The sequence below is a fragment of the Elgaria multicarinata genome, chromosome 9, assembly GCF_023053635.1.
Source record: "Elgaria multicarinata webbii isolate HBS135686 ecotype San Diego chromosome 9, rElgMul1.1.pri, whole genome shotgun sequence".
In the NCBI taxonomy this organism is placed as follows: domain Eukaryota; kingdom Metazoa; phylum Chordata; class Lepidosauria; order Squamata; family Anguidae; genus Elgaria; species Elgaria multicarinata.
This window is the reverse complement of record NC_086179.1, coordinates 51,776,030-51,801,229: the sequence shown is the minus strand read 5'-3', so window position 1 is coordinate 51,801,229 and position 25,200 is coordinate 51,776,030. Positions and strand designations below refer to the sequence as shown.

Sequence of the window (25,200 nt, the reverse complement as noted above, 5' to 3'; positions counted from 1 at the left end):
ACAGAAACCTGATGGAACAGAGAGAACCAGTGGGATATGGTCATCACTGGATACAAACTCTATGGGAAGACAGGGAAGGGTGTACTGGGGGAGGTATTGCTCTGCATGTCAAAGAGGGCATAGTAGACTGGAACACCTAAATGGGTCAGACTCTTCCACAGAAGGGCTGTGGGTGACAATACTGGGCTCCAAAACTAATTTAGTGCTAGGAACATGCTATCATCCCCAGACCAGAATGCTCAGGGTGACCTAGAGATGGAAAACAAAACAAGAAAGTGTTATAGTAATGGGTGACTTCAATTAACCCCACATTAACTGGATAAATGTATATTCCAGCCATGACAAAGCAGTTAAATCTGCTGATGCCCTAAATAACTGTGCCCTAGAACAGTTGGTCTTGAAACTGACCAGAGGGGAGGTGGCCTTGGATTTAATCCTAAATGGTGTTGCCCAGGACTTAGTACGTGATGTAAATGTTGTTGAACCAGTTGGTAACAGTGACCACAGTGCTATCAGATTCTATATATGAGTGGGAAATTGCCCAGGAAGTCCAACACAGTCACATTTGACTTCAAAACAGGAAACCTCTCTAAAATGAAGAAACTCCCAAAAAGGAAGTTGAAGGGGGGAGTGAAGAAGGTTAAATCCTTTCAAAATGTGTGGAGGTTATTCAAAACCACAATAATAGAAACTCAGCTAAAATGTATACAACAGGTTAGGAAAGATAGCACCAAGTCCAAGAGGTCACCAGCATGGTTAACAAGCAGTGTCAAGTGAGCCATTATAGAAAAGAGGGCTTCCTTTAGAAAATGGAAGTCTTGCCAAAATAAGGAAAATAAAAGGGAGCACAAGCTTACACAAAGGTGATTCAAGCAGACAAGAAAAAAAAGCATTTTAAAGAGCATGTCGCTAACAATATCAAGGGCAACAATAAATAATTCTTTAAATATACCAGAAGCAGAAAACCAGCTAAGGAGGCAGTTGGACCATTGGATGCTAATGGAGTTAAGGGAATGCTAAAGGAGGACAGGGTGACTGCAGAGAAGCTAAAATTCTTTACATCAGTGTTCACTGCAGAACATATAGGACAGGAAGGGTGTCTGAGAAGCTGAGGCAAATAGTGGTAACAAGAGATTAAGTTCTCAACCTTACTGACAAATTGAAAGCAACTAAATCATCAGGCCCATCCTAGAGTTCTCAAAGAACTTAAATAAGAAATTGCTGATCTTCTAACCCAAATATGCAACATGTTCCCAAGCTCAGCCTCTGAACCAGAGGACTGGAAGATGGCCAATGTAAAACCATTTTAAAAAAGGGATCCAGGGGGTATCTGGGAAATTACAGGCCGGTCAGCTTAACACCTGTTCCACGTAAATTGGTTGAAAGCATTATTAGAGACAAAATTAGTAAGCATATAGAAGTCTTTCCAAAAAAAGAATCAACAAGGCTTCCACAAAGGTAAGCCCTGCCTCACTAACTTTTTAGAGTTCTTTAAGAATGTCAATAAACGTATAGATAGGGGTGATCCGGTATACATTGCTTATTTGGACTTTCAAAAGGCTCTTGATAAAGTCCCTCACCAAAGACTCCTGAGCAAACTTAGCAATCATGGTATAAGAGAAAAGGTCATCTTATGAATCAGTAACTGGTTAAAGAATCGAAAGCAAAGAGTAGGAACAAATAGTAAATTCTCCCAAAGGAGGGAAGTAAATAGTGGGGATTCACAGGGATCTTTATTGGAATCAAAGCTTATCAACTTGTTCATAAATGACCTGGAATTAGGAGTGAGCAGTGAAGTGGCCAGATTTGCCAATGACACCAAATTATTCAAACATAAAGGAATTGTGGGGAGCTCCAAAAGGATCTCTCCAAACTGGGAGAGTGGGCATCCAATTGGCAGATGCGGTTCACTGTAAGCAAGTGTAATGTGGTGCATGTTGGGGCAAAACAATTCCCAACTTCAAGTATAACCTGAGCTAGTAGTTACCAATCAAGAAAGAGAGCTTGGGGTTGTGATGGACAACTCGATGAAAATGTCAGCCCAGTGTGCAGCCGCTGTAAAGAAGGCAAACTCCATGTTAGGCATTAATACAAAACAAATTGAGGCTATAACTGCTGGTATCATACTTCCTTTATACTGTGTATAGTTCTGGACACTACACTGACTATTAGTGGCTGGAGGGAAGTCTCAGTGGGCAGGAACTGGGGCTGTGGAAGAGCCTAACAGGGTGAGACAGACTGAGTGGGCCACCAGGACGGTTTCCATACTGACTTTTGAGGCTAGAGGGAAGGCTAGTTAGGGTTAATCCTCACATTAGGGTTAGGGTTGAGGAGGCATGGCTCCTGGCCAGGAATCGGGGCTGCGGAAAAGCCTAGCATGGCCAGACAGATTGAATGGGCCACTAGGATGGCTTGCATACTGACTTTTTGTGGGTAGAGGGAATTCTCTGCAGTAAATTAGGGTTAGGGTTGATGCTCAGGTTAGGGTTATGATTGAGGAAGGGCGGCTCCCCTGGCAGGAACTGGGGCTGTGGAAAAGCCTAGCAGGGCCAGACAGACTGAGAGGGCCACCAGGATGGCTTTCATCACCACACCTAAAAAAGATATTTTAGAGCTGGAAAAAGTGCAGAAAAGGGAAATTGAAATGATGAAGGGCTGGAGCATCTCCCTTATGAGGGAAGGTTACAACAGCTGGGATTGTTTAGCTTGGAAAAAAGGAGGGTGGGGGAGACATGGTGGAGGTGTACAATGTTATGCAAGGTCGGAGAATGTGGACAGTGAGACATTTTTCTCCTTCTGTCATAATACTTGAACCTGGGGTCATCCCATGAAGCTGATTGGTGGGAGTTTCAGGAGAGATAAAAGGAAGTAGTTCTTTACACAGTGCATTGTTAAAGCATGGAATTGCTACTGCAAAATGTAATGATGGTCCCCAATTTGGATAGCTTTAAAAGGGGGTTGGATATGTTCTTGGAGGAGAAGGCTATTACGGCTACTACCCCTGATGGCTATATGCTACCTCCAGTATCAGAGGCAGTGAGCTTGTATCCACCAGTTGCTGGGGAACATGGGTGGAAGCATGCTGTTGCACCATGTCCTGCTTGTGGGTCCCTGGTTAACAGCTGGTTGACCACTGTGTGAACAGAATGCTGGACTAGATGGACCCTTGGTCTGATGCCGCGTGGCTCTTCTTATGTTCTTAACTGTTGTTTTGGGTGTTGGTTAAGGCCACATGGGCCCTGCTTCAAATGAGTGCCTAACCATGCAGCGTGGGTCATGCACAGTTGAGTCTCCCCTTCCCAAGGGCAATCATGCCACTAACACAATGAATAATTGGACCTTTTTGTATATGGAATCCTGCCTCCATGCAAGTGGAGACTTAGATGATTTTAGAGGTCCTTTCCAAACTTCACAGTGGCGCAAGTTATGTCATCATTGCTAAATTAAGGTCTTTTGTTTGCTGCAAACTGCAAATGAGAATCATCTTTCTGCTGGGTCAGACAAATGAGGCAAGTCCAATTACATTTATCTTGCTGAAAAGTTTCCTTTGTCCTCAGGAGCAACAAGGTGACAAGGAATTAAAGCTGAACATGAAGTCATAGGAATATATATTTTATGTAATTTGCATTACTTGGTGGTTGAAGAAAAAAATGTGTGCTAGCAGTACATTCACTATTCCTATCAGGCTAACGCACAAGCACCACAGTCCTTTTAAATAAGAGAGGGAAAACAGACACAGAATAGCATGTTACATTGCAGGGGTGCAGAAACTCAGGCCCAGGGCGAAATCCAGCCTACCTGGGGTCCCTGTCCAGCCCTCCCCTGGCCCCACCCCCTTTGCCTGATCAGCTACTGATTGGTGGTTTCCCAGCTTTCGCAGTTTTTTCTCCATTCTGAAATGCCTCTTCTAAGGCTTAGTTACTGGCTGTAAGAGCTTTAAGCTAAAATTGTGCTGATACTTTTGGTAATTTTGTATTTTGGCTCCACCCCTTTTGCCTTTGATCCCAGAGAAAGCTTCCTCAGGCTGAAAGAGATGCTGGCCCCCCTGCCATACAGCATGCTTATTGAGAATGCAATCCCTGTAAACACACCTAGCAGCAGCAGCATGCAAAGTTCACACAGTGGCCCAGCAGCTGTTGACCAGGAACCCACAAGCAGGACACGAGTGCAACCGCACTATCCCACCCAAGTTCCCCAACAACTGGTGTACATAGGCTTATTGCCCCTGCTACTAGAGGTAGCATATAGTCATCAGGAGTAGTAGCCATTGATAGCCTTCTCTTCCAGGAATTTATCTAAACCCTCTTTTTAAAGCCATCCAAATTGGTGGCCATCACTACATCTTGTGGTAGTGAATTCCATAGTTTAATTACATGCTGTGTGAAGAAGTCCTTCCTTTTATCTGTCCTGAATCTCCCACAAATCAGCTTCATGGGATGACCCTGGGTACTAGTATTTTGAGAGCGGGAGAAAAATGTCTCCCTGTCCACATTATGTTTTGAAATTTCAAAACTGAATTGAAGGGGATTTCTGCCTTCAAAGGCAATATACAAATACATAAAATAAGTACTAAATGAACTAGGAAATAATACATTTTAAAGCTTCTTCCTTCCCCATCCGTTCTATTTCACCTGTATTCTATGGAGCCCACACAAGCTCTACTTGGATACTCTCAATCAACCTAAGACACTCAACACTTTCAGAACTTCAGGCCATTCATACTTATGACTCTGCGTTCTGTGTTTATACCACCACATACCAAAATCTCCATATGCAGATCAAAAAGAGACCACACTCTGACCAAGTCAGCTAGCTACAGGACAGGAGGAAGATGGGGGCATGAGCGTCTGTCTGGAGTGCGGTTAGAGTGAAGGATGAACCTTTGGTGAAGGGTTGTAGCTCCATGGTGGAGCACATTATTATTATTATTATTATTATTATTATTATTATTATTATTATTATTATTATTATTATTTATATAGCACCATCAATGTACATGGTGCTGTACAGATTACACAGTAAATAGCAAGACCCTGCCGCATAGGCTTACAATCTAATAAAGTTGTAGTAAACAGTAAGGAGGGAAAGAGAATGCAAACAGGCACAGGGAAGTGTAAACAGGCACCGGGTAGGGTGAGGCTAACAGTATAGAGTCAGAACAAACTCAATATTTAAAAGCTATAGGGAAAAGAAAAGTTTTTAGCTGAGTTTTAAAAGCTGTGATTGAGTTGGTAGTTCTCAAGTGTTCTGGAAGAGCATTCCAGGCCAAAGGGGCAGCAGAAGAAAAAGGACGAAGCCGAGTAAGGGAAGTGGAGGTCCTTGGGCAGGCGAGAAGCATGGCATCAGAGGAGCGGAGAGCACGAGCAGGGCAATAGTGTGAGATGAGAGAGGAGAGATAGGCAGGAGCTAGACCGTGAAAAGCTTTGAAGGTCAGCAGGAGAAGTTTATATTGGATTCTGGAGTGAATTGGAAGCCAATGAAGAGATTTCAGAAGTGGAGTGACATGGTCAGAGCGGTGGGCCAAGAAGATGATCTTAGAGGCAGAGTGGTGGACAGAGACCAGCGGACTGATGTGAGACGAGGGAAGGCCAGAGAGAAGAAGGTTGCAGTAGTCCAACCGAGAGATAACCAGTGCGTGAACGAGAGTCTTGGCAGAAGAGACAGACAAAAATGGTCGAATCCTGGCAATATTATACAGGAAGAAACGACAGGATTTAGCTACTGCCTCGATATGAGGAATAAAGGAGAGCGAGGAATCAAATATAAAGCCAAGACTACGAGCTTCCTTGACCGGAGTAAGCGTGACATCGTTGACAGTAAGAGAGAATGAGAGGTGAGGAGAAGGTTTAGGAGGAAAAACAAGCAATTCAGTCTTTGCCATATTAAGTTTCAAACGATGATGAAAAACCAGCACTTTGAATTGGGCTCGGAAACATACAGGCAGCCAGTGCAAGTGGACCAGAGCAGGTGCATGCAAAAAAAAAGGGGAAAAAAAAGCAAGCTCCCAGTTCATTCCTGGCATCTCCAGTTGGGCCTGGGAACGACCAAAATCCTGAACAGCCACTCCCTGTCAATGTAGACTAGCCTTCCCCAACCTGGCCCTTTCCAGGTGGCAATGCTGGTTAGGAATTATGGGAGTTGCAATCCAGCACATCTGGAAGGAACCAGGCTGCTGATGTAGACCATGCCAAACTAGATAGAACAACGGCCTGACTCCATCTAAGGCAGCTTCCTCGGTTGAGCCTCTCGTGAGAATGTTCACGTGGCCTTGAGCAGCTTTATAAGTCCAGATGGACCTGACTGACTCTGTGCCTAGATGAGCTGGCAGCTGCAGTAACACCCTCTTGCCAGCAGCAGCAGCAGCACCTCCAAAGCGCAGGAGAGAGCAGACCAACAGCTCCCCCAATTAGCAAACTATCGTACCTGCAGGGAGGAAGATGGCTGGGTCCATGCATAGCAGCAACCGAATGACGACTTTAATAAATTTATTATAAAAATGTATAAACTGCACAAGAATGAATTTCAGGGCAGAATACTTAAGAAATGCCACTAATCAATACAAAGATGTTTTTTAAATGTTTTTAGGAATTTTGGGGGGATGTTTTTAACAATGTATATTATGTTTTAATTGAGTATTATGTATTTTATTGTTTATTGTTGTTCCCCACCTCGATCAACATGGAGAGGCTGGCAAGAAATTATTATTATTATTATTATTATTATTATTATTATTATTATTATTATTATTATTATTATATTAAAACATCGATAAAAAATAAATATTAAAATAAACATTCCCCCACCCATAAAATTTGACAGGCATGAGGAGAACCAGTTAAAAATACAATCATGTCCTTCACTGCAGGGCTCTGAACCTGACCCCTTCGGCCAGCTATAAAAAGCATATTGTGAGTTCCATACGCCATATTCATTTAATTGGCATGTAACATAATTTCTCTTACAAGGGAGCATACAAATGTCATCAATCAATCAATAATAAGGATGTATATGTGGAGACTCAGGGGAATCTGTGCCTCTTTTAGTCTTATTATAATAATTAATTACCCCAGGTTTGGATTTGTTGCCCGAGATTACTACATCTTATGTGCATAGAAGAAAATAGAATCACAGACATTTCTTTGGTACATAACCAACAAGTGCAAAATCTTTTTGAAACCCAAAAATGCAGCTGTTGACACATCTGGATTTGAGGGCAAGGAATTCTAGGGGAAATTGTGGTTTGCTTCAATGTGCCAAAAAGAGTTAATTTTTTCTTCCCTACATGAGTCTGTTAATCCATTGCATCTACTTTCAGTTTCATTGCAGAATTGAGATCCAAACACAAGAAGGAGTGTTTCCCTTCCTGCTTTTCCACTACATAACCTCTGGGTGCACTGTAGTATAATGGAATAGCATAAATACACAAGAGGAAATTGTGCTTTCTTTTGCCAATCAGAAATAATATTGCATTTTCCCTGCTGCCAGAGTCCCAATTACAGTGTGGGAGAGTCTCACAATAAGGGCCAAAATGACCCCAAAAGCTGGATTTTTCTATAAAACGAGAGCTATGAAGAAAAAATAAATAGTTTTGTTGGGTCACAAAGAAAGTTCTATCTGTAAAAAAAAAAATGACAGCATCTCACAGGATCACTTTGACCCCATATGTAAACATCTGGAGGGCATCAGGCTGGGCAAGGCTGCCTTAAAGTATGGAAGGGGTATTTTATCATTATGTTTGGCAGGCCAAGCCATCTACTGCAGCTCAATGAAGGAATGCAGGATGGTTGTCTAGGATGTGAGATTACTTTAGCACTTAGACTGCCCCTTATTATGAAATAATTCCCTGCCCCTAATTATGGAATAATTCATTTTATTTGCTATGTTTGTGGTTTTTAGAAAGGAGAAAGCAACCCCGCTTCATGACATCATGTACATATTTTGCTGGATCCTTGTCATCCAAGTCCAGGCAAAACTGAAAGTTGGTGATGGAGATAGCTGATAATGGAGGCAGGTATATCAATATATACATATTATATCCCATTCATATTTGGGAGCATATTTTTTTCACGTGTGTGTGTGTGTGTGTGTGTGTGTGTGTGTATTGTTGTAAGCACTGAATAATATTTAATACTAGGAACATAGGAAGCAGCCTTCTACGGAGTCAGACTACTGGTCCATCTAGTCTGGTATTGTCGACACTGACTGGCATCAGCTCTCCAAGGTTTAGGCGGGAGAATTTCCAGCCCTACTTGGAGATGCCAGAGATAAACCTTCAAGCCTTTGCATGCAAAGCGTGTGTTCCACTACTGAGCAAGGGCCCCTCCCAAATGATTATTGATGCAATAATAATTGACAAAAACAAACAATAAACAATACAATGCAGAACCCAGCAGTTGGGTTTAAATTCCTCAGATTCACTCTAGCAGACAAGAGTTCTTTCGCCTAGCAATTTAAGTAAATAACGCTTAGCCAGTGAATCTGCCACCACATACATTAATCAAGTAATATGAAATCAGATCAGGCTGAACGGCTTTGGAGATGCATTCCCCTGGAACTTGACTTACATCCGATCCAATTATTAGCATTTCAAAGCTCCTGATTTCCCTTTTTAGCTCCATAGGAGAAGCTATCTGTATATTAATCTTCTCTCCTCAGTAGCTGCGGGACCTGCCAGTTCAGCTGCTGGAGGCAGCAACAAGCCTTCCTAAACTGGGACTGGAAAACATGTTTACTCTTTCAACATGCTTTTATGTCCTGGCAGATATTATGAAACCTATACGCTGCCGGAAAAGAAGAGCAGAAAGCACATGTTCAATGTGCTTCACCGAATTTGCATTTGGAGGATTTACATTTTCCCAATATGCATGTATCATATTTTTTTCTCATCTTGTAATTCCTAAATACAGGTGCTTGCATTCATCCCAGATGTTCTAAACTTTAGATTCAAGATGTTCTAAAAATAGACCATGAGAAGAAGCACTGCTGGCTGAGTGCTAAATGCTGTTCTTGAGAAAGTGCTGTTACTCATACACCACTGATCATCCAAAGGCTATGTCCTCACAGCAGCTTGCCACACATTCAGTTTTCCATCTTCACACGCAGCTGGAAGTAGAATATGTTTCTTTACAAACATGCTATACTGTAGCATGGAGGTTGTACACCCTCAAAGCTCCTTCCCCCCATTTGGACAGCATAACTGGTGCATAGGTCATAATTCCCCACAGACAAAATATTTACGCAGGCAGTTCATCAGAGATACCTGTGGGTGGTGTTGGACATACTTAAAACATCCATGAAACCTCCAAAATAATAATAATGACAACAACACCGAAAAAACAAAACCCCATCCACTCTCAAAATATGTGAACATGCCCCCTCCCCAGCCCACTTTGCATGCACTAGGCTTTACTGGTGGCAAAGATCTCTGCAATATGGGCTCTGTTCAGTTTTGAGTTCACCCCAGGCTGCTGCTATCATTAAAAGGCCACATGGGCCAATTGTGTGGGTCCTTTCCACCCAATTGCTACCTTTCCCCCAGTCCAGGTTGAGCAATAATTGCATGGGAAGGGCCACTCACCCATACAATTGATGCTGCCCATGTGGTGCTGCTGGGCCTTAAAAACATAGGGCAGTACCATTGGATTAACCCGTGGCGGGCGGGTGCTGTTGTACTCATGTCTTGCTTGTGGGTTTCCCATGGGCAGTTGTTTGGCAACTGTGTGAACAGAATGTTGGACTAGATGGACCCTTGGTCTGATCCAGTAGGGCTCTTTTTATGTTCTTATGGCTAACTGGCTCCTGTGTCATAAGAAATGAAGGACAGTGCTCAAATTACAAGTGGCCAGGGAATCTTTGTTATGGCCTCCATGGCTACTGTTTTTAGAAGGCTACACAAGTGCATGATTTGGGTAAAACTGTGGGAAATCAGGGACTAAAGTTAACAGATTTAATGAAGGGCTCGCCCCATCTTTCCAGCTTCCTTTGTAGACTATGAAGAGTGCCTTTGAGTAGCAGATAGCAAGGAAATAGGTCATATGCACTGCACACCAAAGAGCCACTTTCCATTTGTAGTGGATATCACAGTCCCACCACCACGTGGGTTGCTTTTGACTGCCACACCTCTGTCACTTCACATTTTCTCTTGTTTTGGTTTGTCAAAGCCCCAGTATTGCAGTTTGTATGTATCCTGTTCAGAGGCTCCTCTTTCTCTTTCGTACAAAGGGTAATCTGTCAATGATCAAGATGGCACAAACTGCAGTAGAGGGACCTTTGCATATTTACTCTGCAGTAACTATCAGTGTGGATATTATTCAGATAAGTGTGCCTAGGAGTGCAGCCTTAGTTAATCTTTGGTATAGCTGTTCAGGAAAAGGTCTTATGTGCTATATCAAGGATCAGATATTATGGTTTACTTCTCCCAGCTTTTTTATGCCTAAGGAATGTTCCTAATGAAAAATGTAGTAAAGCCTTCGACATTGGGAACATGTGTTTGTTTGTTTTTAAATCTGATAATAACTACCAGGATGGAAGATGTGTATTTAGGATTGGCCAATTAGGGTTTGTACATGAATGAATTGACTTCTCTGCATCTTCAAGAAAACATAAATGTACATAGTAAGTCTGAAAAGACTTGGGAACTTCTTATTTAATTATTGAAACCACAACTTTCAAGACAACATTTGGTTGGATCCAGGCTGCGTTAGTCATGCGTTAGTCCCGTTGAAATTGATGGGATTTAAGTTAGTCAGCGCAATCTAGGGTGGTCACTTATACATCACCAAAAGAGAAAAAGTGCATCACTAAAAGAGTTGGCATAAATTTGTTTATGGTAATGTAGGGTATAGATGCAAATTTAGAAATAACTACTATAGTTTAATTAGAAATAGAATCTTGCCCAGGTAACCTGTGTGCCTGCTCAGTTCACTTTTGAGTTGCTAACTGTTGCTGGGCAACTTCAAAGTCCCTGCTCTCCCTTCTTATAACTCTTTAGCTTTTAAACCAAGCTTGGATTGGACAGCCCTTCAAATATAGGCCTTAAAGTAGGGCACATGGTCACCCTAGTACCGCAGTCCTATACATAGCTACTCAAAAGTCAGATGATCCATTGAGTTCAATGGAACTTTCTCCCAGCTATACGTGAATAGAATTGGAGCCAAAGTCTGGATCCAACCCATTGTTCAAGATCCCTACATGGGTCAGTTGTAGGGTGCTATCATAATGCAGCCTTCAAGCAAATAGATGTTGTTGTGACTCCCAAACAAATATTGTAGCTAAGGAGATAAATATTGAGTTGCGACAACTGAAATTGCTAGCAAATATCCAGAGGGCACAACATATGCATATGTTGTAGAACAAAGGTCAAGATGAGGGTTCCAAATCGGGCCACTGCTTTTTATTACTGAATTATTTTTATTAATTATTATTATTATTATTATTATTATTACAATAGTCTCGTATAGCAACAGTAAAGATCATACCATTAAGTTGTGAAGGAAATTCTGAAGCATTGCTTAGCAATTCAGAGCATTGTTATATAACTAACTTTCACTTAGGTGCAGTACCTAATCCTTTTATGATCATTCCTTCAACATTCATCATTCAATTTTAATGCCTAGCAAATGCCTTTTCATCTCTGTTCTCAAAATCATAATGGATATTTATATTTGTATTCAGCGTTATATCTTTGGTCCTCATTGTTTGAAATGTGTCTGCTTTCCTGGGTACTTTATTATTTGCTGTACTGCTGTTTGAATTGTGGGCTTTCAAACTGATTATTGGAACAAATAAATTAGTGAATTACTACTAATTCCACTTAAGCACATACTTTGTGTTGAATTGTTAAAATGCTTAATCACTAGAATAAAAAGGAAAAAGGAAAGAAAAGTAAAAAAGCTGATACTAGTTTTTGCATTAGTGATTATTACAGCAAAATCTAAGCATGTGTTTCCTCAGAAGAAAGTCCAACTGTGTCCCATCTACATTTACTGAGAGTAAGTCCAACTCTCAGTAACTGTACATAGGATCGCAGCCTTGTACAGTTACCTGAAATTAAGCCTCAATGAAGATAATTTGACTTATTTCCGAATAATGCACAGCATTGCACTGTTAAATTTCCTCCTTTTAGGTCATCATCAGCTGAGCATTTTATCGCATGCTCGTTACTGCCCACTTATGGATGTTTGTGTATCCTTTAGGCAATGTTGTCTGCTTCCCGCTCCTTCTTGCCTGTTTTCCATCACAAAATGGATGCCTTTTAATCAATCTTTCTTTTTTAAACGGAATGTGCCACCATTTCCTGATGTGTGCAGGAAAAGTGGTATGATAAAAACAGCCCCTGAATGGGCCATGTAGTCTTTGTTTACTTCCTCTTTCTTCTCCAGGTAGAAAGCAGAAGTATCATGGGACAGGAATGGGGGCACAGATGCAACGGTAGGGAACCACGATTCCCCCCCCCCATCTGATGATGCTCTTAATGATGAATTTAGTGATTATTCATTTTAAAAACCTATATTTTTATTTTATTTTAGTTTTACATAAGCAGTGAAAACAGTTATCATAATCATAGTCACTTGAGGCTCAGGTGACATCAGCAACTATGGGCACCTTTTGCCAGCTACAACCATTCCTGGACAGAGATAACCTTGCTACAGTGGTTCCTGCACTGGTAACCACAAGAATAGATTATTGTAATGTGCTCTATGTGGAGTTCTCGTTGAGGTTAGTCCTGCAGCTGCTGCAGGTGCAAAATGCAGTGGCCAGCGCAACCTATTATGAATATAGTAAAAACCCACAATACGTACTTCTGGGCTTGCTTTATAGGTGTCTATTGTTTTAAACACATGGATTTAGGTATATATTTTTAGTTCCTTTTCTTTTGGTGATTAATACCCAGTGGGTAGGCAAAGTTTTCTCTCTTGGATTGACGATTATGAAGGAGAAAGGTGTTGTTGATGTAAGAATGATGGTCACTGCTTGATGGAAAGTGATTTTATCTGCTTGATCTTGCTTTATTTCGACATTGCTGTTCTCTGCTTGCATTAAGCTTGTTATATTTGATTATCCACATTGTGGGATTTCAGATGTAGATGTGCAGGGAACCTTGGTCGCTGATTATATTACTAATCTCAGAACAGAAATGGAAGATTTAACTGCAATTGTTTATGTTTCAAAATCATTCTGAATGCAGACTCTAGCAGATGGAAGTGTTCCTCCTGAGTGCAAGTTTGTGCCAGATATTGTGGTTACAGCTTGTCCTGAATTGCCTAGATTTCTAGAGCTGGTTAATTGTTCTAGTAAACGGTGAAGAAATAAGTAAGATGCACATGAAAAGGATTGCTGTGCATGCTAATGAGTTTGCTATGCTTATGCAGGGTAGAGAGGAATAATAAACAACAGCTGAGAATGGTAAATAGAATGAGAATTTTTCCAAAGGGTCCTCTTCTTCTCTTTAAAGAAAAAATAAAATAAGTGGGTAGTAAGAAGGTTATACAAGCTCATGAAAGGCACATCCCTTTCTGTCTGAACTATATTTTTTGAGGTAAAGAATGGCCCTGTTCAGAAGACACCTTAAACCATGGCTTTAACCCTGGTGAATAAGGCAAAAAGTCTTATTCACTGTGGTTAAAGCTGTAGTTAAAGGTGTCTTCTGAACAAGGCCAATACGTTACACAAGAATGGTGCTAAGCACAGGAATTGAACACACGTACATTTCTTCCCTCCTTTGCATTTAAAGCACAAGTGGGCAATTTGTGGCCTTCCAGATGTTTTGACCAACAACTCCCATAATTTCTCACTACCAGCTATGCTGGCTAGGGCTGATCCGGATTCATTTTGACTTAAGGTTCGATTTGTATCAATTCATGTAAGACAGCTGGGTAGAAGATAGGAAGAATATCTCAGTGGGCCAGAGGAAAGGCTGGGATTAAGGGAAGAGCTCTGAAGAAGTGACTCAGCACAACAGTACAGACACAGAGCAGGAGGACCCAGAGAGTGAGGGATGGGAAACATACTTTTTAAATAAAAAAATTAACATAACTCCTGCCTGATTCTGTAGTGGTTGCAAACACCACTGGAAGCAAGATTTTGCATCTCAGCAAGCACTGCAACTTGCCAGAGAAACAATTGTAGTATTTTGTTCTTGCAAAGACTGAAACTCCAGACGCGTAAATGACTCAGGCTTGAACATAAGAACACACAAGCTATTTATTCCTGGCTTAACAGCAGAAACCCTATACAAAAATCGATGTCCCTTAAAGTGTGAGTTACATTTCCTTGGATAAATCCATGTCATATATTAATGGTAGACTGCTGGATTCAAGAAAGCTGACAAGTTTCCCCACCCCCTCTTGGAGCAAGTCACTGATGGCTACACTGAAACACTGGAACCCTTGCTTTCAGAACCAAAGCATAGCAGAAGACTTTCACAGTGTAATCATATGCATCTTTACTCAGAAATAAGAGAGCTTAGGCCTATTGGGAGGTATAGAAGTACAATAAATAAATAAATAAGTCCCAATGGGAATTACTCCTAGGTAAGTTCACATAGGATTGCAGCCCTCACATTTGGTTTTATCAAATACCAGGCGTATTCTGGAGGGCCATTAGTTTCCCTACCCCTGCTGTAAAGTGTGTGCATGTTGTTTTGTGCAAATATTTTGGGTTTGTTACAACCAGAGAGAAGTGTATTTTGCAACAGAAGTATCACTTCTGCTCCCTTCTTCCCAAGTCATAATTTGTTTCAGCCCTAGTTCTGGAATGCTCAGTTAGCATTCCCTGTAATGTTGAACTGAGGCAGTGAGTGCTGACAGAATAGGAGTCAAGAAGGGAGCCAGGGAGAAAGAGGTATCAGCATGAGTGGGGGAACAAAGTGGACAGGAGTACACAAACCTAAGGGGAGGGGGGAGCCAAAAAAGAGCACAATGAAAACTGGGCATGCTCAGTAGTTGCAGAATGTAGAATGTCAATTGGAAGAGAATGACGGGGAGAGCATGACACGACCTCCTGCAGCCCCTTACAGTGTCCTGCACAGGCTTGAGTACAAAGGGTGAGTCACCCATCACCAGTCATACAGTGGCTGCATGCTGCATGACAGCCTTCCCCAACCAAGTGCCTTCCGAGACTGGCTCGGGGAATGCTGGGAGTTGTGGTCCAACACATCTCGAGGGAGGCTGTCATACGGGCTTTCTGCAATGTCAACAATTGAATTCAACAAGCAAGGAACTGAACGTACTATGAAGAGGACTCCGTCTTTCCTCCTGTTCTCTCCCCTAGAGGGCGTAATCGTGTCGTTCAGTAACCCGCTGCCAAGCTGGAAGGGCCGCATCCGTTCCGCGGTGCCAAAGAAGAGCCAGCGTCGATTTCCAAGTCTGAGAGCGAGCAGCCCCGGCTAGGCAGCGCGGTACACTCCGAAATATTTTCTAGCGTAACTTCCGGTTTCTGATTGAAACTCTATGAAGCTTCCATGTGCGGATACAACAGCGGTGGGAGTAAAACAGGCATCCATCTAAACACTCAGATAGAGCAGGTGAGAACAGAGGATCCTTTTCGTTGCAGTGCCATAAATAATCTAAAAAACGAAGAAGGTAAATATGGAAGTCCCCGCACTTTTTTCTGGCAAGGTTGCTATACTTTTAAAAGCTTCGTGGGATAGGTAACATGGTGCCCTCCAGATGTTTTGGACTACAACTCTTATCAGACACAGCCAACATAGCCAATGGAAGTTGTAGTTCAAAACATCTGGTGACTACTGAGTTGCCTTCTTCAAAGGCATATGAACTGCAAGGTTCCTTTTGCTGCAATGTTTTGAAAGCAAATTACGAAGAACGAATAAAAAGGAAGCGGGATTGACATAGCTATCTACATACCAGGCAGATATCCAACAGGTAGAGTTCCCCCTTCCCTGTGAATATGCCATGACAATGGGAAAGTCTGTTGACTTCTTGCCTGGCGTGCCGACTTTTGAAAGCAGAGTCAAATCCCAACGCTGTGTTTCTCATGTCAAATCATAGTCCATTAAACGCGTTGTGAGCCTTCCAGCCTATCTAAAACCTCCAGTTCCGGCAATGTACAATGACTAGACGCCGCACATTCGTTTTAGCCTTTGCTGGATTTTTTTTTAAAAAGCCGGGAGCGCTGATTCGCAGAATGTTTATTCTTCATCATTTTTATTTAGAACAAAACCAATTAAACCTCTCCGTTGCCTTCCCACCCACATTCGTCAACAGCTGGACCACCTTCAATGCCAGAAGCCAGTGAAGAAGCAGCTAGAGGGCACCATGATCGCAGACCACTGCCGGGAAGAAGGAAGACACCCTGACCCGCAGTGGAGGCTGGTGGCTCTGATGTCAGTGGGGCGGTGATACCGTTCTGGGTGTCAGCCAAACCTCTAAAGGAGCTATCCAGGGTGCTGAACCTATTTGGGGGATTGGGCTCAGCACCTTCGATAGCGCCTTTAGAGGTCTGACTGAAACCCAGAGCCACTTCACAGCGCCAGACATCGGAGCCACCAGCCTCCACTGCCAACGCGGGTTCTTTCTCGAGTTTTTACATCGACCCTTTTCTACTTCAGCCGCACCTCCAAACAGGAGGAGCAGTTTAAGAATAGCAATTAGGAACCGGAAGTAAGAGGTGTGAAAGTTCCCCACCCGTTTTCTTTAGGGGTTTCTTTGGGGTTAGGGTGGTGGCGTTGTGAGCCTGACCGGATGTCGTATAACTCACCGGAACTAAGCCGCTGTTGCCATGGCAACGGCATAGCGTCTTTCCACCTGCTTCCGGGTGGGCGGGGGTGTAGCGCGTGCATGCTGGATGCTTTGAACGTAAAATCAAATAACGGCCAGAATGTAGTGGCGCACTCGGGCGGATTTGGGGACGCTCAGCACAATGAGCAAGAGGACCCACAAACGCAGCAGGACTGACTTTTACCTTCTGAAGGACCCCTTGCTTTTTGTACCATGCAGCCACTCAAGGGAGGCAATCCGGTGCCCTCGATGTTTTGGACTACAACTCCCACAAGCCCTTGCCAGCATTGGCTAATAGAGATTATGAGAGGAGACCATTAAACCTAGTCTGAATTTATCTAACTGCACTAATCCCAGAATTGTAACTTGATTTATCAGCAGAACAATTCTGATCTGGGTCCAGTTTGAGGGTCGTGGGTCCTGTCCTACTTCAGGTGTCCCCCAGCAGGCTGACATGACAGTCGTAGGGCTCCACATCAGCATCGGGAAGCTAGAAGCCTCCATTTTTAATTTGCTATCTTATAGGAACATAGGAAGTTGACTTATACCAAGATCAGACCACTGCTCCATCTAGCCCCAGTATTGTCAAATACTGACTGGCAGCAATGGCTCTCCAGGGTTTCAGGCAGGATTCTTTCCCTCTCCCTACCTGAAACCCTGGGGGACCTTCTGCATGCAAAGCACGTGCTCCATCACACTGAACTATGGCCCCTCCCCTCAGTCATGGTGAGAAATTAAAATGATGTCTCCCAGTCCAAGCATCTACAAACCATATACAGACACACCCCTATATTAGTTTTGGCACAAAGCTTGGGAGTGGGCCTGGAGAGAGCTCTGGGCTGATGGTCTTGTTGATATCACAAAGCCCCCTCCTTTTACCAATGAGAGATGGGGATTAATATTACTCTATTTCATTGGAGCATGATTTGTAACAGAAGAGCTGATTCCAACATGCCCTTCCTTTATTCCCATTTATGCCCCAAATGCTCTTTGTCCATGATCATCAAAGTATGGGACCAACCAACTACTTATGCTGCCTTGTGTCTTAATCTACGCAGTATCAGGGAGGAATGAAAGAAAGGCTTTTCCTCAGTTTTTCATCTTAGTTTCTTCTGCAAACAAAAGGAACTGTTAATTATTGCCTCCATACATATGTGCTGGAACTGACCCAGTCTGATTCCTATCTGATTGGATTTTTGACACACCTATGCCGACCCCTTCTAGGATAAGCATTATGTTTTGTTTGAGTTTCATAAGAACAGCCATGCTGGATCAGACCAAAGGTCCATTTAGTTCAACATGCTGTTCGCACAGTGGCCAGCTAGGTGCCTGTGGAAACCCACAAGTAGGACGTGAGTGCAATAGCACCTCACACCTCATACCTGCCGCGATCATGGCTTCTCGGAATCCGGGGACGGAGTTGGAACTCAGTTGGCTCGCTCGAGTTCGAGTGAATCAACCAGCTGTTCTGAGACGTGCGGCACAAATCCAGACACAATGGCCTGTGAAAAAGAATTGGCAGGCAGCTTGGCTTCTAAGGGCCGTCACCTGCATCAACCTCACCACGCTTTCAGGCGATGACACCCCCGTCTGCAGGTTGTGTTACAAAGCCAAGCATCCCATCAGACAGGATCTGTTGCAAGCTGTGAACATGCATGATAAAGGTATTACTACTGCAGCTGTTTGTGTCTATCCAGCTAGAGTAGCAGATGTGGTTAAGGCACTCAAGGCTGCAGGCTGTGACATCCCAGTAGCTTCAGTGGCAACTGGGTTCCCAGCAGGACAGACAGCTCTGAAAACCCGCTTAGAGGAGATCCGGCTAGCCGTGGAAGCTGGGGCGAGAGAGATCGACATTGTCATTAACAGAACCTTAGTTCTGACGGGGCAATGGGAAGCTGAGGATTAGTTCTGACGTTCTAGTGTGAACATTAGTTGAGTCCTCAAAGAAGTGGTCAGTTGTATGTTATACTGCCTGTTTGGTGCATTCTCTTCCCCTCCTTATTGTTTTATTATGATTTTATTAGAATGTAAGCCTATGCGGCAGGGTCTTGTTATTTATTGTTTTACTCTGTACAGCACCATGTACATTGATGGTGCTATATTATTATTATTATTATTATTATTATTATTATTATTATTATTAATAATAATAATAATACTTATGATCCCCAGCAACTGGTGTACATAGAGGCATACTGCCTCCAATACTGGAGGAAGCCATCAGGACTAGTAGCCATTGATAGCTTTATCCTCCATGAATTTGTTTAGTCCCCTTTTAAAGCCATCCAAATTGGTGGCCATGACTACAACTTGTGAAAGCAAATCCCATACTTGAACTATACTCTGTGATGAAGTGCTTTTATCTGTCCTGAATCTCCCACTAATCTAATTCATGGGATGACCCCAGGTTCTAGTATTATGGGGGGAGGGGATGTCTCCCTATCCACTTTCTCCATGCATAACTGTGTACACCTAGTTATTTTGCCTGGGTAAACCATTTTCTTCTAGGATAGAATCTAATACTCTTGGCATGTAGAAGGATGCTTCACTCTCACATGTAATTTACCGGAACTAATTTTAGTATGTATGAAGTATAAGAATCAGTCAATCAATATTGTTTGTTTTTTGTACCAATTCTTTATGTAACTTTATCTTGAATCCTTAATAAAACCTGAATTAGACTTCTGGAAGTACTTTGCAAACTCAGGATCTGTCTTGCCTACCAATAGCTCAAGTTCCATGGCTTTTATCCAATCCTGACTATTCACCAGCAGAATGGAAACAGCTGGTGGAATAGTTACCCCATCCCACTACATTCCAAAATCTGCTCTGGAGAGTTGTGGGACTCTTCAGAGCAGACTTGGGAGGTTGCAGGGAGGAGGAACAAAGGAGGAAGCCTTTTCATGCGGCACTGGATTTAAGCCAAACTTAAGAGGAGAATTAATGGTAATCTGTTAATAGGTCTGTCCCCCTTTCTCTGTAAGTAAACTCTGCAGCTTTAGATTGCATGTGCCCAGATTTAGGAAGATGAATGTGGAGATGGTGCTACTCTCAGCCGGTTTTTGCCCCACCAAATGGTGGAAGTGTGTGCTTTGTCTTACAGTGCTCAGTGTTACATAGCTAACACTGAAGCGGAGATTGACTGCTGGCCATCATGTACGCATTATGTGCCCTCCTACAGTGTAGCTACATTATAAAAACAGAACTGCACTTAAAAAGTAGTGACAGGTTTTACAAGTAAGTTTCAGCTGTACAAACAACTCAGCATACAATTTTTGATCACAGCTCTTTATTCTATTTCTTTAATTGTACAAAACTATTGACCAGTGGAGACCCTTAAATTTACAAATGGCCTTTTAAACAAGTTGTTGAACTCAGCTGTACATTTAAGCATGCAACACACGATTTCCATTTTTTCCAAAGGAATTGCTTATTTGTCTTATCACACTGCATGCAGCATGATTTTTTTTTAAAAAAAAGAACAGTGCAATAATAACAATAATAATGCTATTTCACATGATATGCAGAAACAAAACAAAAAACCTTACAGGAATAAGTGCATTTGAATAAGTGCATTCACATTCACATTTTGTCATAACTTCTGGCTTTTCCTTACATATATTGTATGCATTGGACTAAACACTGGTCTTGTACAGCTTTAGTACAACAGCCCATTTTCAGCTAAAAAAAGTGTAACAGTATAAAAAACCAAGCAATGTGCTAAAATAAAAAAGGGGAGAGGAGAAGTTTAAAAAATATACTAGTGGGAACTGTGTGAAGTTCAGAAATAGAAGAAAGTGAACAAGAGTTCAAGATTAGCAGAAGGCTATACATTTAAAAAGTGCTTTCCAGATTTGAGCCAAAGTTTAAATCTACTAAATGTTCACACAAGGAAGCAGTTAGAAGTGTTATTTTCCATAGGTTTCATCAAGGGCTGGATACCAATTATCTTTTTATCCTCAGTCGTTTTCCTGCTTATATCACAAAAGTTTATTTTCTTAGAATGTTTTAATCTTAAAAACGAAAGTGAAGCCAAAATAGTCTGTCTGTGATGTTATGGTTTTTATTATGGCTTTTTTTTAAAGTATCACAAACAAAGCATTGCAGCTTCATTGTAAGAATACATACTCCAAAATGTGGAGAATTGTTGGGTTCAGTCATTACTAGTTATTGAAAGACAGAAAAATACACACCAATGTGTCTTTCTGTAATTGTATATTTTTGTAAAAATCTATTCTGAAAGTTAATATTGGAAATATAACAGCTTCCACAAATTTTAAGAATACATATGGCACAACCTTGACAACATCTTTATATATACACACCTCTGTGTGAACTCCATCAAGGCACTGTTACAATACTCAAGTATTTGATGGCCTTCTCTCAAAAGATGCCCCAAAACTGAGGATACAGGAGAAACATAGTACTCACTCAGTTCAGCAGTTAAGTATTCTATTTACAATAGGATAAAAACCATGAAGAAGAAGAAAGAGCTGTTAAAGCAAATGACTACCATCATGGTAGATGAAACAAATGTATTTTAACTCTTGTTCCATTTCATTAACATTGAATTGGCAAGAAGATTTTCCCAAAGGCACAGGAGGGCAGTGAACTGTAAAATTATTTGATACATTGTAGAGGTTAGCTGTCAGAATGAACTTTTCATGAAAAGCAAGCATGTTATACACTTAAGAGATTTCTAATAGTTAAGAACTAACCGAACACTTTAGTCACAAGAAACACTGTGTATTGCCAGGCCTCTATTTACTATTTTAAACAACACACATTTTCTTTTAGTTATGTTAATGGTTACATGGCATATTAAAGGCTTATAGTGCATTTCTTTTAAACAGCCATAAATCTGGCAATAACAAGCAATTCTGAATATTTTCTACTTATATACAAGGAAAATCATACATAATCAAGTGAGAAATCAAGTGCTCTTCTTTAAATACTAAAAATTACCAGGGAGGCCATTGCCCTCAGAGTACTACAAACTGTACCATCACAGTTTCTTTATATCTATGTGCAGAAAACAGTCAATCTGAAGGAATTTAAGGTCATATACACATGGCTAAATTTTATACATGAAGAAACATTTCACAAACTAGGCCCATAATCAACCATATTATATAAAAAGTAATTGGGCAATAAATTCCTTTGTTCATCTCAAAAGGATTAAATGAAGGAACAAAGTAGGAATTTGGGCTTTAAGGACTGTGCTTTTTTGTGTTTGACAGAGAGGACTGGACTGCTGTAATTTAACTTTGTAACAGACAGTTTAAATGCACCTTGCTTTCTAAAAAAAAAAAAGAGAGAGAAAGGAATAAGAAATGCCTAAGTTGGCAATTGAATACATTTTCTAGTTCCACCTCAGAAAAGAAATTCACAAACAAAACATATGAGCAAACAGGCAATGACAGAATATTGTTTATATGCACACTAATAGATAGGGTTAAAGCAGTGAAGATAAATTAAATTTAAAAGTCTTGACCATACTGCAGTATTAATAGCTTGTTGTCCCAAATGCTTACAAATAAATACATGAATCTTCTTTTCATAGCATAAATATTAGCTGGTGTTACTGTCACCAGAGATCTTTCACTGACTCACATGCATCAAAATGACAGCATCCCAGCCAATCTGTAAAGTATTTGGATCATGGCTACACAGATTAAGTCAGTCTGCTACAACCATGTAAAATATCTACTTATGAACTGCAGCTCTTTAGAAACCACATAATAACTTGTCATGGAATTGAAGAAAGATTGCTCTGTATATTTAAGGATTACCTTTCCACAATGTAGAATAAAAAGGAAAGTTGGAAGACAGGATAGAGATATGCAATTATTAATCAGAAATAAACAAACATCAGGATAAATATGTCTAATTCAAGTGCTGGTATCTTACTTTGCTTAAGCTATTTAGGGCTGTATTTAAAAAAGTAATAAAATGACAGGTTCTTAAAACCATCTCAATCCAACAGTGTACTATATATGCCTGTTTTAGTGAGAGGGTTTATTTTTGCAATAAAAATATATAAAACAGAAGATTGGAGCTTCGCGCTGTTCTGCATATTGCCATGCATCTTAAATTATGCCTTGTAAAATAAACAGAAGAGAGGACTAATCAGGTTTCAACTGATTTGTCCTTTGGAGTTTAATTCTTAAGCAATCCAGCCCAGATTTGTAGGATGGCAGATTTCACTTACACACAATGTTACAAGCCTGTATTTTAGCATATAATAAGCAGAGACCAATGTGCTAGGATTTGGGGCTAAACAGGCATTGACTGGCAGTTTAACTGGCTATGGAAAGTTATTGTTGAAACTATGAGGTTGCTGTCAATTCAAATGGTTCAAATTAATCTGATAAACCCAATGTTTATAGAGGATAAAGGTGTTGTTATTTTTTTTTGGAAAAAAAGGTCCACTGTCTGATATTAGCATCCAAGGGATACAATACAGAAAATCTTGTATGTTTCCCAGTAAAGCTTCTATATTTCCACCCAAAGTAATTCTTCCACTGCCCCCATCCACTGCATCTCAACACAGAGTGTTTCTGACATTATTTAGAATACAAGTAGTAGCTTGCAATTTGTCAACAGGAGGTGCAGTTTGGGAAGAAATGGATAAAAATACTGCGGGGCACGCAAAGCTATCTGTGTGATTCTTTGGACAGCTATTACGGTATTTCTCATTAAAGGCGCAATCCTATGCCAATGCCTGTAAGCTTCTGAACTCAGAGGCTTACGGACATCCTAGGCAGAGTGGGAGAGGCAATCTTTGCCTCCCCACTCGTCCCGTTATGCATTTGGGCTAGACGGGCTTTTTCATTCGTGTAGCTGGGGCGCTTCTGAGTGGGAGAGAAGGCTAGGGAGACCTCGGTATATATAATATCCTGCTTCCCTGGTCCCCTCCCCTCTTCACCCGCTAGCACGCTCCCTTTACCTCGTCCCTGAGGTCACCCTTGTGATCTTACCGAGGCAGCTGGTATGGTTCTCTCCACGCCAACTGCAAGGGGGAGGGTAGCACAGATTCCTGGATTCACAGTCAGAGCACTGTCTCTGACCTCAGATCCAGGAATCCAAACTATTGTATGGACCTCCAAGCTCTGTCTAAGAGCCATAGGATTGATCCCTTACTCAATAATGCTATCAATGAAACACCATTTTCATTAAGTAAAACAGCTAATTAAGAACCACTGAAATCATTAAAATGTGCGGTTAATGACATGTTGATGGAGTAATAGCTTAATATCTTTTAATGGCAATGAACAGCGGAGTAGTTTAATCTTGGGCAATGATGAACTCTTCCTGATTAACACCACTAAATGTTGCTTTCCTAATGAATTATGATCCCATTAAACTTCGAATAAGTCTTGAATTAAATTCATTTGTTTTGCTAACATGGCCATGTTTTTCATTATATCGTTATAATGAAAAACATGTCTTCAATTCCCATCCTGATATATTTTGTACTTGTACTTATCACTGTAGTCTACAACACTTTAGAATATGCAAGGCAGTTATCTGGCATTTGAAAGATACAAGAGAAAGGTACTAGTACATAAGCATTGTCCATATATCTGGCTAGGACAGAATACAACAGACATAGCTCCATGTGAGCACAAGCTTTAAAGGCAAAGACCTGAATCTTCTGGGCTACTGTGTTTTAGGAAATATTGCCTTATTTGAAGCCAACCCAAGCTTAAAATATGGTCCCACGAAGAAGATAATCATTTCACTTCATATATTCTTCTGTCCAGGCATTCTATTTAAACAAGTAATTGATTATAAGCTGTAGGAGAATCAACAGCAAAATGAAGACATAGTGCTTGAACTGAAAGAAGCTGTTATCTGAAGTTTGTGAGCTTGAAGTCATTCGGGTTCTTAGAGCTGTGATATCCCTACAAAACATAAGTATTAATAAGGTGAATTCACAGATTGTCAACTTTGAAGTCAGTACTACAGAATCTGTAAAACTGTCAAGCTACTAGAGTAATTACTAATAAAGTTCACGGACTAAAGCACTGGCTTCCACCAGCTCATTTTACTTTCCCTGTCCTTGACCCTGCCCATACCCTTAACCCTGCCCACTGCTGGAATGAGGTCCCCAAGACACTTTGGTATTTGGCTCTGGGCTGAAAAAGGGTTGACACTCATGATTGATATGTTATTTATCAATCAAACACTGAATAATACACATGATGCTTATTTTATACAAAGCACACATAGTGAAAAAAGGCATTAAAACACTTTAAAAAATACATACTTCCGAATGTCTTCCTGTGTTTCCCTTATAGATTCAATGGCACTTTGCAGCTCACCAAGGTCTAGTGTCTTCTTTCGAATTCTTGTATTGTGTTTGAGTTGTGCTTCAGAAGTAAATCAAATAACATAAAACAAGTTAAGAGTATAAATCATATCCAAAGGCAAATGTATCAAACAAGACCAGCGATGATGA

At 41.2% G+C, this 25,200-nt stretch overlaps 2 protein-coding genes across 5 annotated transcripts in view; one reads left to right on the top strand and one right to left on the bottom strand.

Moving 5' to 3' along the window:
• The first annotated feature begins 18,123 nt into the window (after positions 1 to 18,123).
• LOC134404272 (deoxyribose-phosphate aldolase-like) lies at positions 18,124 to 18,642 on the top strand. The gene has a single exon (XM_063134988.1). It carries the CDS (start codon positions 18,130 to 18,132, stop codon positions 18,640 to 18,642), a length of 513 nt encoding a protein of 170 aa, XP_062991058.1. The 5' UTR covers positions 18,124 to 18,129.
• Positions 18,643 to 20,211: 1,569 nt separating this feature from the next.
• Positions 20,212 to 25,200, bottom strand: part of OSBPL8 (oxysterol binding protein like 8) — a 324,479-nt gene continuing 319,490 nt past the window's right edge. For all 4 annotated transcript variants that reach the window (XM_063133845.1, XM_063133844.1, XM_063133847.1 and 1 more), the window contains 3 exons: positions 25,009 to 25,111; positions 22,878 to 24,643; positions 20,212 to 22,824 (listed from right to left, as the gene is read on the bottom strand). In XM_063133845.1, the coding sequence (XP_062989915.1) occupies positions 24,508 to 24,643; positions 25,009 to 25,111 (239 nt within the window). In that variant the 3' untranslated portion in view covers positions 20,212 to 22,824; positions 22,878 to 24,507. The remainder of the gene's footprint in view (positions 22,825 to 22,877; positions 24,644 to 25,008; positions 25,112 to 25,200) is intronic.

Bases quoted from the DNA above. Each gene is read 5' to 3' on its own strand.
- LOC134404272 (XM_063134988.1), top strand. From the start codon at position 18,130: ATGGCTTCTCGGAATCCGGGGACGGAGTTGGAACTCAGTTGGCTCGCT.